Source organism: Uranotaenia lowii, chromosome 1 (assembly GCF_029784155.1).
Source record: "Uranotaenia lowii strain MFRU-FL chromosome 1, ASM2978415v1, whole genome shotgun sequence".
Lineage (NCBI taxonomy): Eukaryota > Metazoa > Arthropoda > Insecta > Diptera > Culicidae > Uranotaenia > Uranotaenia lowii.
In genome coordinates this window covers 92,120,860-92,133,760 of record NC_073691.1, presented here as the reverse complement: position 1 = coordinate 92,133,760, position 12,901 = coordinate 92,120,860, and the positions used below count along the sequence as shown (strand labels likewise).

Below are 12,901 nucleotides of genomic sequence, written 5' to 3'. Positions count from 1 at the left end.
GCAGTTATGCCTCCGCTGCTAAACTCCTGGGAAGGCTTCCCATGATAGGTTCCATAATCCGTGTTTTTGTTATTAGTGTTCCGTGTGTTCTTCCAGCTATTGTGAACTTCGTGCGACAATTTTTAAAATAGATCTTGTGATAAAATAAAATGTTTGGAAATAAATACTCTATTTATTCATTCATAATCTGTGTTGCTTTTATTTTTAATTTTTTTTTTGCATGGTTGGCATTTAAAAAAACGGTTCCGAACGTACAGGAAACCAATTCAGAATTCCCTACAAATCTCGGGAGGAAAGCGTTTCGAACGCACAGGACATTTTGACAGTTGTTTTCCTGTACTGTTTTGCTGTCCTGAAATCGTCCTGTAATTTCAGCTGTTGAAAATACAGGACGAAATCGTCCCGACCACAGGAGAAAAGATTAAGTGTGTAGGACCAAGTGAAGACGATGCATCGTCTTTACAAGTGTTCTCTAAAAAAAGCTGTAAAGTAGCGTTTGATGAATCTGTTTCTCATTTTTATGTGAAATGGAAATGTTTCTTTCGACAATTAAACTGCGTACTTAGAAAAAAAAAAACTAAACAAGTACGTATAATTTCAATAATTATCTCATCATTGTTCCTAACGCTAACTACACATTATTAAATACTGTCATATCTTTCATTCTCTCTCCACTCTCAGCTTTTGCTATCGTTTGGTTTCATATCACCCATCACATTGCTGTTGCTTGTTTCACTAGTGGCCACTTCCGTCGGTTTCGACTCTACTTTTGCGTCCTCCTCGTAGCTGAGGGGAATGAATCTCGTCTTCTGGTCCATCAGCGGCAGAATGATCGCCTTCGGAGGCCTAAACGTTGGCAGTTCGATCCGGATGGCTTCCTCCGGTGTTTGGGGTTGCACGTCCGCAGGAGCTGCTGTCGGTTCCTCAATCCGATGCATCTTGAACAGCGCATCTTCACTGATAAACACTTTGTTGGTGTTCGGTGGTAGGACTTCGACTTTGTCTTTGGTGCCACCAAAGTTTCTCTGCTCACTGTACGATTGACTGATGCTGGCGGACGCGGCAGTGTCCATGTCGTCGACCCGCCTCGTTGCAATCGGTGCCATCTTTTTAGATTCGGTCCTATTTGTTTTGTACACCGTTGGTACCGGTTCAGTCTGGTTGAATTCGATGTCTGCTTGCTGCAGCGGTAAGTCTTCGTCGGTTTTGGCTTTGAAAAACTGCGGAAACTGTTCCGTCAGCAATGGCAACAAGGTCAGTCTGGCGTACCTTTCTGCCTTTTCGAAGATGTTGGCAAATCGGTATGGGAATAGTTGAACCGTGATGAATTTGTTATCAGCCGTGGGTGGAGGTGGGGGAGGAGCTGACGAAGATGAAGCGTTCCCGATCGGGGCTGGATCAATGGAACGTTTATCGCTCGCGCGGTCATTGCTTTTGTTTTGTAACTTTCGTTTCAGTACTGGTTCGCTGATTGTTGGTGGAGTTGACGTGGGTACCATTGTAGTTGAAGAAGGCTTAACGTAGACTGGGTACGAACTGTTGGAGTCCGTGTTCCGATAGCTTCGCGGCAAATCTATGACGATAGGCTGCCAGGGCTGTTCATCAAGTGTCTTATCGTGACTGTTTGGAGCTTTACCGCGGAAACCGTGCGGGTATGGATTCACATCGTTCCGTTCATTGCTCTGACCTTTGGAGGCATCGTCGTAATCGTCACTTTCATCACTGTCTTCGGGCGAATCAGTCGCTTGATCATCGCCACCACTTCCACTGGCGAAATCTTTCTCCTCTTCACATTCACCCGGCAAAAGAGTCATATGAATTGGCTTGTTGGTTTCAAGCTGCATTTGCTTACAGATCGAAAAACTGAAAAAGGAAAAATCTTGGTTTAATAATGGGATTTAAAAGTACATCGAACAGCGTACATTTTTCCGAAGCCATCACTAAGAATGATTTTCTGGATATTCCACGACGGCAGACCTCTAGTTAGCCAGCCTTTGTAGGCGGTATACGTCAGTGATATATTTTTAGGGAATCCTAAGGCAGGATGGGGGACCAAAATATGGGACAGCATTTTCCCGGATAACATTTCAGCATCATCTTTCCTAAAATTTTACGTATGGAAATAAAGAGTTGTTTCATCAATGCATCATATAAATTCGAGCAAATCTTACTCTGTTATGGTGAAAACTTCAGTTAATCCACCATCACTCTCCAGCTCAACCTCTATTCTGCCCAAAGTCCTCAAGGGTGCGTCGTTGGATGAACTTAAAATTTGAACCTTGTACTGGTGAGCGCAAAATGGTTCTTCCTCTCGTGTTTTCAGGTACAATTGTCCGCGTCCAATCGAACGGTCAGCGTAATAACCCATATTACCACAAACCGACTTCTCGGAACCGTTTTCCATCCGATTGCAGGAGAAACAACTACCCTTCAAAAATTCATCATAGTTGTCACACGGGAAGGCCGGAAACAGACACTTGGGCGCCACGGAATCAATAAAGAACTTGTACGCTCGTCGATGGTTGCATAAAGATCGACCCTCAACCGATGCAGGTGGTGCTAAAACGGAAAATTAATTGAAATTTGATAATTTTAAACCTTATTCAATTTTACCCCAAATGATGTCGGTGACGGCACCGACAAACAGATTTGAGCATCCATGCTGCACGCGCCCTCCATTGGGATAGAAATCAACCGTTCCCATGGGTTGCCACGAACCCAGTCCGCCTAGAATCAAATTCTCGCCATTCGAGTGGATCACATCCACGAAACCGGCATCTGAATCGTCCAGCCGTGCGTGTGGATGCTGTGATTCGAACAGTGGCCCAGCTGGATCGAGTCCCGTGATACGGTTCAACCCTTTCAGTTCCATTCCGGAAAATCCGGCCACGTGTGATCCCAAGCTAAAACCAATCAGATGAACGTGGGACATGTTGAGCTTGTTGTGTGTCTCAAGACCCTTCAGCAGATACGCCAGCTGTCGTCCCACCAAACGAGTGTTGGCCGCTGCCCGGACATAGTTCGGTAGAGTTGCACCGTTTTCCCAATCTACACATATGACCATGCAGTCTTCCTGTAAGCAGAAAACTCATTAGTGAATTCTTCTTTGCGAAAAAAAAAACAGTAGAATAAACGTATTTAATTTGTGTATGAGTTCAAACTTCTTAGATAAAAAAAAACTTTTAACAATGTTATCTTTTTACCCGGGAAGTTCAAGATGCAAACTGCTGTATCTCTCTTGTTTCTCAATTTATAGTTTTGGAAACCTTGTAACGTAGCTCAATTATGATTTTCAGACAATATTCAGCTACAGTGTTTAATTGTAATGTTACTTAAAATCAATGAAAAAAAAACAAAAACAACCTTTTTAAAATAAAATCCGTAAGGAAAGTGTTGCTGAATCCGTCTACATCCGTTTGAAGGATGTCAGGATCATATCATTTGAGGCAAATACGATTTGATCACATGGCATGAATAAATTTTAAAGAAATGTAAAACCAAAAAAAAAAGAAAATTTCAACAAGGTTTTCCAACATTTTGTTGTAATATATTTATTTTTAAAAAATCATGCTTATAGAATCTCAGATCAATCATATTTGTGGGTTTTCTTCCTAATTCTGTTTAAAATTTGAAAAAAAAAAACTCAACAAACGACAAATTTTGCAAAGGTATAAATGATATTATAATGGAATTAGAGACCATTTTGAAATGCCCTTAAAGGAATCTATTTAAAAATCTGTAAACAAGTTAAAAACATTTTAATTATGCTTTTCATCATTGGAACATTAAATCTAAGCTCTTATCATAATGATAAAGTGAGAATGAAAGAGTTTGATACCGATTGGATAGAAATATCACACGGAATTTTACCACAAAATAGCAACGAGGCTTGATGGAAGGGAATTTGTGATACATGGAATTGAAAATTTCAGCTTTGACGTAAGATTTTGTCAGTTTCTATCACTTTTAATTCAATTTTATGAAAAGATTGCCAGTTGACCTGAAATATTGCTCAAATCGTTAATACCGGCATTAAGCTCGCCCAGTTTGAAAAATTGGTTTGGGTATTTTGACTAATTTTATTATAAAATCATTGTGTAGGAGGGTCAAGTGAAGTTATTATGAACTAAATTGTTCAGTTTGGAATTTCGACTCAGAACAACTTAAAGCTAACTCGCAATGAATTGTTTGTGAAAAGAGTCAATTTTTTCACTTGAAAAAATTTCGTCCAACTGTATTTACTCATCGCGAATTCATCACACATTGAAGTCAGTTGAAGTAATTCATGAATTAAAAATCTAGATTAATTTAAGAATTTATATAAATTTATGCTTAAAAGTTATAAATATGGAATTCAATTTTTTTTAAAACCGATATTATGTTAACGGATGTTTGATTTATATGCCGTTTCGTAATGTTTTTGCTGAGTAATAGTTAACATACGTCTTCACTGCTTTCTGCCCTTGCAGGTATTCTAGAAAAGCTTATTACCACTTCAAATTTTAGCTTCAGGTAAAGCAACATTTAGGCTTGACCTCATGGCAGCGTTTTTAGGGTTGCGGTTCAAATCTGGTATCAGGACTATTTTTTTTCATTAGGTTGTTTGATTACTCGAGTAGGCAAATAAAATAAATGTGTAGCAGAACTGGTGTGCGTGTCGGCCTGTATCGAACATAGTTAAAAACAAAGCAATTGAGTGAGATGAATTGAGGTGATGGCAGGAATAAAGATGGATGCCGAGAAACCAGCAGCACCGCTGGAGGGCAACAGAGTATCAAAATAGGGCTGGTGTTGACCGAAGTAAGAGAGGAGAGAAGAGATTTATTTGTTTTTTGCTGATTAAACGATAAATTTTCGTTTATTCATGTAACATAAGACTAAAAAGATTAGTCTTATGTTACATGAATAAACGAAAATTTAAATCTAAATCTAAACGATTACTTGTGAGCTGAACAGAAGGCCGTTCAAATCTGTAATGGAACTTCAAAGTTTCAATAAGAACTTAAATTTTGGGCTGAATAAAACGAACTTCAGCACATTGATTACGCCGATTAAGCTGTGTGCGACCTTTTTAACGAGACTTTTGGTTGCTTGGGATTGCTATCGAAAAATGTAGATAGCAATTTCAAATCATGTGCTAGGGTTTTCGATTACCTATTGTATTTGGAAACTTTTCCGTGTAGAATAAAGCAGTATCATCCGTAAAAAGCCGTGCTGTACTAAGAAGAGGAAGATTACAAATGTCATTAATGTAAATAAGGAAAAGTAAAGGACCTAAGTTACTGCCCTGTGGAACCCCTATAGGGTAGAAGCACTAGTTATTGAACAGGTATCAGATATTGAACACTAGTAAAACACTAACCAACTAAAACAATAATATACAGTAGAAAAATGAACTAAAAATTGTTGTGCCACTGTTGAAGCATTTTCTACCTCTGTTTAAATTTTTATCGGGAATTTCGGACTCTTAAAGCCACGATCCCCGAAACTAGAATATGTGTTCAAATTTTGGCTGGGTTTTTCGACTGGATGAAGAAAACAGCCTTTTTGATTGGGAGAAAAATTGCATTAAAGACAAATAAACGTCTAAGATAATAATATGAGTGTTTCAACTCAGCGTCTCCAATTTTCACATTCACAACAGAAAAATATTTCAAATGAAAGGCCAAAGCATGCTACTGTAAGTATGCTTACGATGATTTCAGTTGAAATTCCTCGGTTTTTCGAATGATGATGACGTTAATGATTTTCAAAGTGCACCTGATGATTTTCAAATGAAAATCGAGATCTTCAATTTCAAACGAAAATGAAAATTTTTATTTTTATGAAATTTTTTGTTCAATTTAGTTTTTTTTTTGTGATTATAAACTATTTTAAAAGGGAACTAAGCCAAGAGCTCTAAATTCATTTAATATTTATATTAATTTTTTATTGAGGTAAGAGGAATCGATTTAAAAGCAACACAAAATTCTAATATTTAAAAAATATTTTTTGGCAATTTTGATATCTGTAAAAAACGTTCTATTTATTTGTATTTTTAGACTAATAATCTACTTATTTGAAGATTTTCAGCAAAGGATGAAAATGAAAGCGATGATTTTCAATCGAAAAAAAAATCTTTCATTTGACTGTTATGCGGAACGGTCTGAATGTTTTGTTTACTGACTTTCATAGCAACCTGAAACTTATAAGTTTTCATTTGGCGGCAAAACAAGTTATTCGATTGTGAACTTCCAAAGCAGTCTAGATTCAAATGATTGAATGAAAATTGGAGACCATGTTTCAACTAAGTATTTTTAGATGATTTCTAGAAAAGTGGCAGCCTTTATTATCCCTGTTTTCTTAAAATTAAGCGAATTAAAGTGTTCAATCATTGGATCACAGAAAACGTCAATGTTTCAATTATTGAACGTTCAATCTTTCAGTACTCGTTTCGTAAAGAAATGCATGTACCTGTTATTGAACATACATCGGTTGATGTTTGGAAATATAAACAAACTGTTTCTTGGTTGCTAGCTCAACCGAAATTGCCCCTGCAAAGCATATTATCAAGCAAAATACCCCTGAATATATACAATGATTTCCAATGGATACGTGTTCAATAATTAGAACATTGCCAGTTCAAAATTAGAATCATTGTGTTCAATCATTGGGACAATAGTACTTTTGAATAAAAAGGCTTAAATAATAATTTCAAAACATATTTCCGTGAAAAAAAAATATCGATTCGAAGCTGAGAAACAAGCTTAAGCTACACTGTAAACATTTTATCCGAAAAACCTATCGTTATTATTTATTGGCCACAAATGCGTTGAATCCCAAAGATAGTGTTCAATATATGGTGTCCTTACCCTACTAATATTTTAGAATTCGCTGGCTATTTCTTCATTCACAACAAATTGTTTCCTTTAAATTCAAATAACTTCGAATTCTATTTGCTTTTCCCCTTATTCCGTACCGTAAACTGGGGAACTTTGATCACCGGGGTAACTTAAATCAACATGATTTTTTTTGCAGATAATCATCATTACCTAAGTCTGAATTTTAAATATCTGAAAAGTGTTTTCTACGTTTTAAAGCCTTTCAATTGAGTTTAAAAAAAGGCTAAATTTGGTTTGTAGTTGGAGATTTAATGTAGTTTCAAAGTTTTAAAATATCTGTTTTTTCGAAGACTGATAAAATGATAGCATTTAGAAACAAATGGGTTATTTTATATGAAAGTTTAACTTTTTTCCTTTATATAGGTACATATAGTTTTAGAGTTATTTTAAAGGTCATTTTATGATAATTTTTGGATATTTAAAAAAAAGACATTTTCTATTAGAAAGCCTGTATAGAACAAATGGCTAAAAACCCTACCAAATGGTTAAGTTTGAATAAAAAAAAGAACTTAGGAACAGTGGGAGGACCTAGAATTGCATGAAGGTATATTTCATTTGTTTTTGAGACCAAAAAATATTGAGAAATGTTCATAATTTTTGCCTCTAAATGTATGCAGCAACATTGTCTTTTTTTGAGTATCGTAAACTGGGGGAACTTTGATCCTTTTTTTATTCATCTGTGAATATTTTGGAAGGGGTTGCTTTTTCGTAATACCTAAAAATTTTAAAACACTTACTGAGGTGAGGAGTATAAAACATAATCATTGATTGCAGTAAATTCAAACGACATTGGTGGTTATAATTAAATGTTTGTTACAAAACCAGATTTCATGTTTCGGGGTAACTTTGATCACTATTATTTCACGTGCCTCAACATCTTCAAAATTATTGTTTTGATGCCAATTAGCACAGAAGGCATAAATATTAATAAAAGAAGTTTTTGTTAGGACTAAACTGATTTTTTCAACGTTTTTTTTTTCAAAAACATTTAAAATCAAAAGCTGGATAATGTTGCTGCATACATCAAGGGGCTTCAAAATCATAAACATTTCTCAATTCTTTTTTGGCCTCTTTTTGGGTCCCTAGGTTTTTTACTATACAGGCTTTCTCATGGAAAATAACCGTTTTTTTCAATACCCAAAAATTTTTACCAAATGAGGGAGTAGGCCTTGGCTTGACCGCAGTGCACGTGTTTTTTATCTCGTCTGTCGAAATTTTTAGAAAATTGAGTGTCTCTGGTGAAATTATTTTGAGAATTAACAAAATACAGCACTGGGAGTGTTGATAGAAGATGCCTTAAAGTGGACAAGTCAAATCTTGGGGTGGATCCACTGGATGAAAATGGAAAATCCAACGGTGATCGAAAAAGGACGGTTTGTTTTTTTTGTGTCGTCGACTTTGCTCTTCGAATTGATTTTCCACGTGTTTTGATTATGGGTGTCCCTGAAGAAAATACCGTACCTATATGATTTTCTAGTGTTCAATGTGTCGCTCATCTCTGCAATATTGTCAATATTATTTGTGAATATTCCAAACAACAACTGTGACAGGGAATATGAAAATATTATAATAAATTGGATAAGTAGTGTTGTGAGTTTTCAATCAGTGCCTTGAAATGCTTAAAGTGCTTAAAATGGTATAAAACTGAACTAAGTTTTAGATTTTACGGGTGAATCTTTAATAGTTGAGTGGGATCGTCAAGAGTGGCAGGATAAATATTTGGAGCCACGTTCCGCTAAAGCGCTGCACGTGCAGAACTGGAAATCATTGAGAGCAGACTGGAAAAAGGAATTCACCATCAATTAACACAGACCAGATGTTTAAGTTTTATTTGGTGAGTTCGTTCCATGATGTTTACTTTACTTACATGAAGTTAAATAAGGGTTAGATTCTGAGTGTTTCCACCCTTAATTCTCCAGATTTAGGCTTCATTTGAATATTATCGACTGCAGGGAATCGATTCCTGAATTTCTGGCACAGCAATTTCCAGAATTTCGTTCATTCATGGTTGAGTGTGTTATATTATATGTTTCATTTTTACCGATTGTTTGTTTGTGTGAAACATTCTTCCAAGAAGGTCAATTTTTAGCTTTTGTGACCAGGACACAATTGAACCATTGTAAAGTTTTGAATTTGGAGATTATTATTATAGTTTATTTATTTCTATTATAAGGGTTATTTTTCAAAAAAACCTTTCGAGTTCGTAAAAAACCTCGAAGGGTTTAATGTTCTTTTAATATTGTCCCATTCTCTTTTTTATTTTCAAGAGCTAGTAAAGGCGCTTCATCCTTGGTCGATGACCAGAAATGATTGTACATCGAAATCTTAAACAATAGAATGAAAATAAAAAATCTTAAAATTTTAAAATCATTATATTTATTAAATCACTTCTACAAAATGCATTTGTTCTTAGGTTTTGTGATTTCTGTGTACACAATGGTTTATTTCTAGCCACTGAAGAGGGACCACTGTGATTTGTGGAGTTACTTCAAATAACGCGTGGTTTTTCCATCAAGGAGCATTTTTCTCAGCATGCTTCCAACGATAATGGTCCTTCGAAACGTATGATACTGGTGGTCCACGTTTCTTCTGTTCCTGTGTTCCAGATGTCTCTGCGTTCTTTGCTCCATGGTAGGCCCAACCATTTTATGTTTTTCATCATTTTAATGTTTTTATGTTAAAATGATAAAAAGCATGAACAAAGACAAAATGGGGCTTGAGATATAGCTCGGTTGGCAAGTCAGTTGCTTTCTGAGCCGATGTCCGTGAGTTCGAGCCCAAGAGTAAACATCGATCACAGTTGTACCGGATAAGTTTTTCAATGACTTGTCCGCCAACTCCATCGTTGATATAAGTCGCGAATGACATAAAGATGTTAAAACGACTATAATCGAAACAAAAAAAAATGAACAAAGACAAGAAGAATAGTAACTAACTTTTATTATTCTTTGGGACTCAGTCATAAGTTCTGGCTTAGTGATTAGTGATTTTTGATACCCAAAAATTTTCACCAAATGACCATAAAAATAACACTTAAACTAAACCTAAACATAGAAATAAGTTGAAATTTCAGTTTTCAGTTTCAGTTTCTAAATGCTTAAATTTGATCAGTAGAGATGTTTGTTTGTGAGCCTTTGAAAAACCTGATATTTTAAGATTTTTAAATTACATTTTAAGTTATACCAAAAATCTTCTAATAAAAATCAAATTTAGCTTATTTGTAACTCAATTTATAGGCTATCAAACATAGTAAACACTTTTCAGATATTTTAACTTTTTACTTAGTTAATGATGATTGTCTGCAAAAATTTCATGTTGATAAACTTTCCGCCGGTTTACGGTATATTTATTTGTTTTTGAAAGAAAACGTTGAAAAATTCAATTGAGTCCAAGCAAAAACAGTTATTGATGTTTTAAGCCTTCTGTGCTAAATTGGCATCAAAACAATAATGTTGAAAATGTTGAGCTTCGTTGAAACCATAGTGATCAGAATTATCCCGAAACATGAAATCTGGTTTTGTTACAAATATTTATTAAGTGTTGAAAACGCAGGTTTTTTTTATCACCCGTACGAAATTTCACATTATTAGCTCTATTCTCTCAAAAATAAAAATGAGTACTGCAGAAGTTTTCCTCATCAAACTGAAAGAGAAAATCTTCAACTAAAAGATATTCATTTTGTACAAAATTTTAAAAAAATGTATTCGAACAAATTTAGATTGAAAAAAGTATCTAAATATAAAAATTAGTCTGCAAGAAAATAGATTTTGGATCTTTGTTAAACGAATGTTACACAAAAACCATTATAATTTGCTGTAAATCGAATGTTCTGAATAGCAGCACGTTGTCCAAACATACAGGAAAATTGATCTATCTGATTCTTAATTTGTGGACTTATTCACCTATTTAATTTGTCATAGTTTTTCATATATTTTACTGTTGACCATAGGGATTTAAGGTTCATAGTAATGGAAAATTTCACGCGGTAATGAATAAATCTGGTGACGAATTGAGTTTTTTTTTAAATTTCTGTTTTATTCACTTTTTATACTCTTGAAATTTTATTTTCAGTTTTGATAAAATTGTGTTCAAAACATTTTTTCCAGGACTGAAAAGAACTGGCATAGCTTTTTTCAAAATCCGAATCTCAACAAAATCAATCTCGCAAATATTCAAAACTTATCACATTGCGGACTTTATTTAATTATGAAATTTATTAAATTTGGTCCAGTGGATTCTGGGATAAAGAACGCCGAGTGTTGATATATTCCCGGCTAAGATTTCTTCACGGTCCTTAATGTGTTAGGATCTTACAGAAGGAAGAGAGATAGATTTGTAAGAAATTTCTTACAAGGGGAGGAGGAAGAAAGGGGTCTGGAAATGTTTGGATAATCAGTGAATGGCACCCTATGTTGATGAGTAAAATATTTGACCATCAAAAAGTCAAAGAAATGTAAGGAAATAAATAAGAACATGTGTTCATAATTACCCCATAGGACGAAAACTGTTGGCTAAATATGAACACACTCGTCTGTGAATCAGTGCGAATACAATTATTCAAAATTCAGACAAAGCATCATAAACTAGATGTAAAACAGTTGATAACAACATTCCAGCTGGATTACCTATGATCAGATATTCAAAACATTGAATACCGTGGCCGTGGCCGTGTCCGCGCATTGAGGCTATGATGAATGTTCTCTGTGCCGTAAAAAATCGTTTTTTGTGCGATTCTGAAAAGAAAGGCACTGGCACGTAGTAAAACTTACGTTGTTTAAGGGAAAAATTTGAATGCGAGAGATTTTCCATTGTAACGTCACAAAAAAGCGAATTTGTAAAAAGTGTTGGCGTACCAATGGCCGCGCACGCTTATGTTGCCTGTTCCAATCGCCACTCACAAGTGTACCAATGGCCGCGCACTTTATAATTTGGTTTAAACAATGAATAAGGTATCCAAACAGTTCAAAATGTTGTTTACATGGCCTTCAGGCTCATTGCGAATATTCTCAGGTAAGGATTTTCAAGATTCACACATCAAACACCGATTTGTCTCCATTGTGTTGTGGAACTAGTGTGGTGCAAAATGAGTATGAGACGCCATTTTTACAAAGTATTATTTTGCCGGAGGATATATTGGAACAATGTTTTCGGTCGCGATTTCGATAAATCACCACAAATTCGGCAAGCTGTCAGAAAATCCACGAGGAAACTGACCAACTTAAACTAAACAAATCCGAATTGCTATCTAACCTCAAATTTCCAACACATTAGATGATCGTTTCTTCTGATATTGTTTTTAAAAATTGTGCTTTTTCAGCCGGTTATATGATGGAAAACATTGATTGGAAAGCTTGCCTGTGAATCTTATGCAAACTTTGTGAACTTCCCACGTTTAACTGCTGATAAATACTAGAAGACTTTTCGTGCGCGGTGATAGAAACATTCAAAATTCAAGTCTACCAATGACCGTGCACAACAAAATTGTCATTTTTTCCGCAACAGAACCTTCAAACTGTTCACTTTTTTCACAATTGATTCATCATACAACCACAAATAAGGCCGGAACAAATATCAATTTCTTCTTTCGTCACCACTCCTTCGAAATTTCCAAAAAACCCAAAGGGGGAAATAATTAAAGTTTGAAGTTTTTTATGGAAATTTCGGAAAATTTATGAAATATCCGAAAGATATTTAACAAGAGCAAAAAACAAATTGTGGGAGATTGGAGTTTTATCACCTTTTGTATGCTTGATTTTATTGATTTTTTCGATAAAAAATTTCTTGATTTATGTATTTTGAGCAAGCTATCATTCAATATATTCCAATTTATTTGTTTTTAGCATTATTTTTTATTATCCCCCCCCCCCCTTGCGTTCATCAAACCCCGAGTGAGAAAAGAAAATTTGTTCCGGCCAAACTTACGTTCGAAAATTGTTGCCAAGGTGCTCGAATTCAACACAAAAAAACTGAACTACAAAAAGGAACCCGCTTAGCTCACTTGCTAAGGACAACAGACAAAA

The 12,901-nt window shown here is 35.2% G+C and overlaps 1 protein-coding gene across 1 annotated transcript in view; it reads right to left on the bottom strand.

The window, feature by feature from the left end:
- Positions 1-613: 613 nt before the first annotated feature.
- Positions 614-12,901, bottom strand: part of LOC129738891 (uncharacterized) — a 122,426-nt gene continuing 110,138 nt past the window's right edge. The window contains exons 5-8 of the mRNA XM_055730208.1: positions 2,614-3,073; positions 2,172-2,559; positions 1,923-2,102; positions 614-1,863 (exon numbers count right to left, since the gene is read on the bottom strand). Coding sequence (XP_055586183.1) covers positions 678-1,863; positions 1,923-2,102; positions 2,172-2,559; positions 2,614-3,073 — 2,214 coding nt within the window. The 3' untranslated portion in view covers positions 614-677. The remainder of the gene's footprint in view (positions 1,864-1,922; positions 2,103-2,171; positions 2,560-2,613; positions 3,074-12,901) is intronic.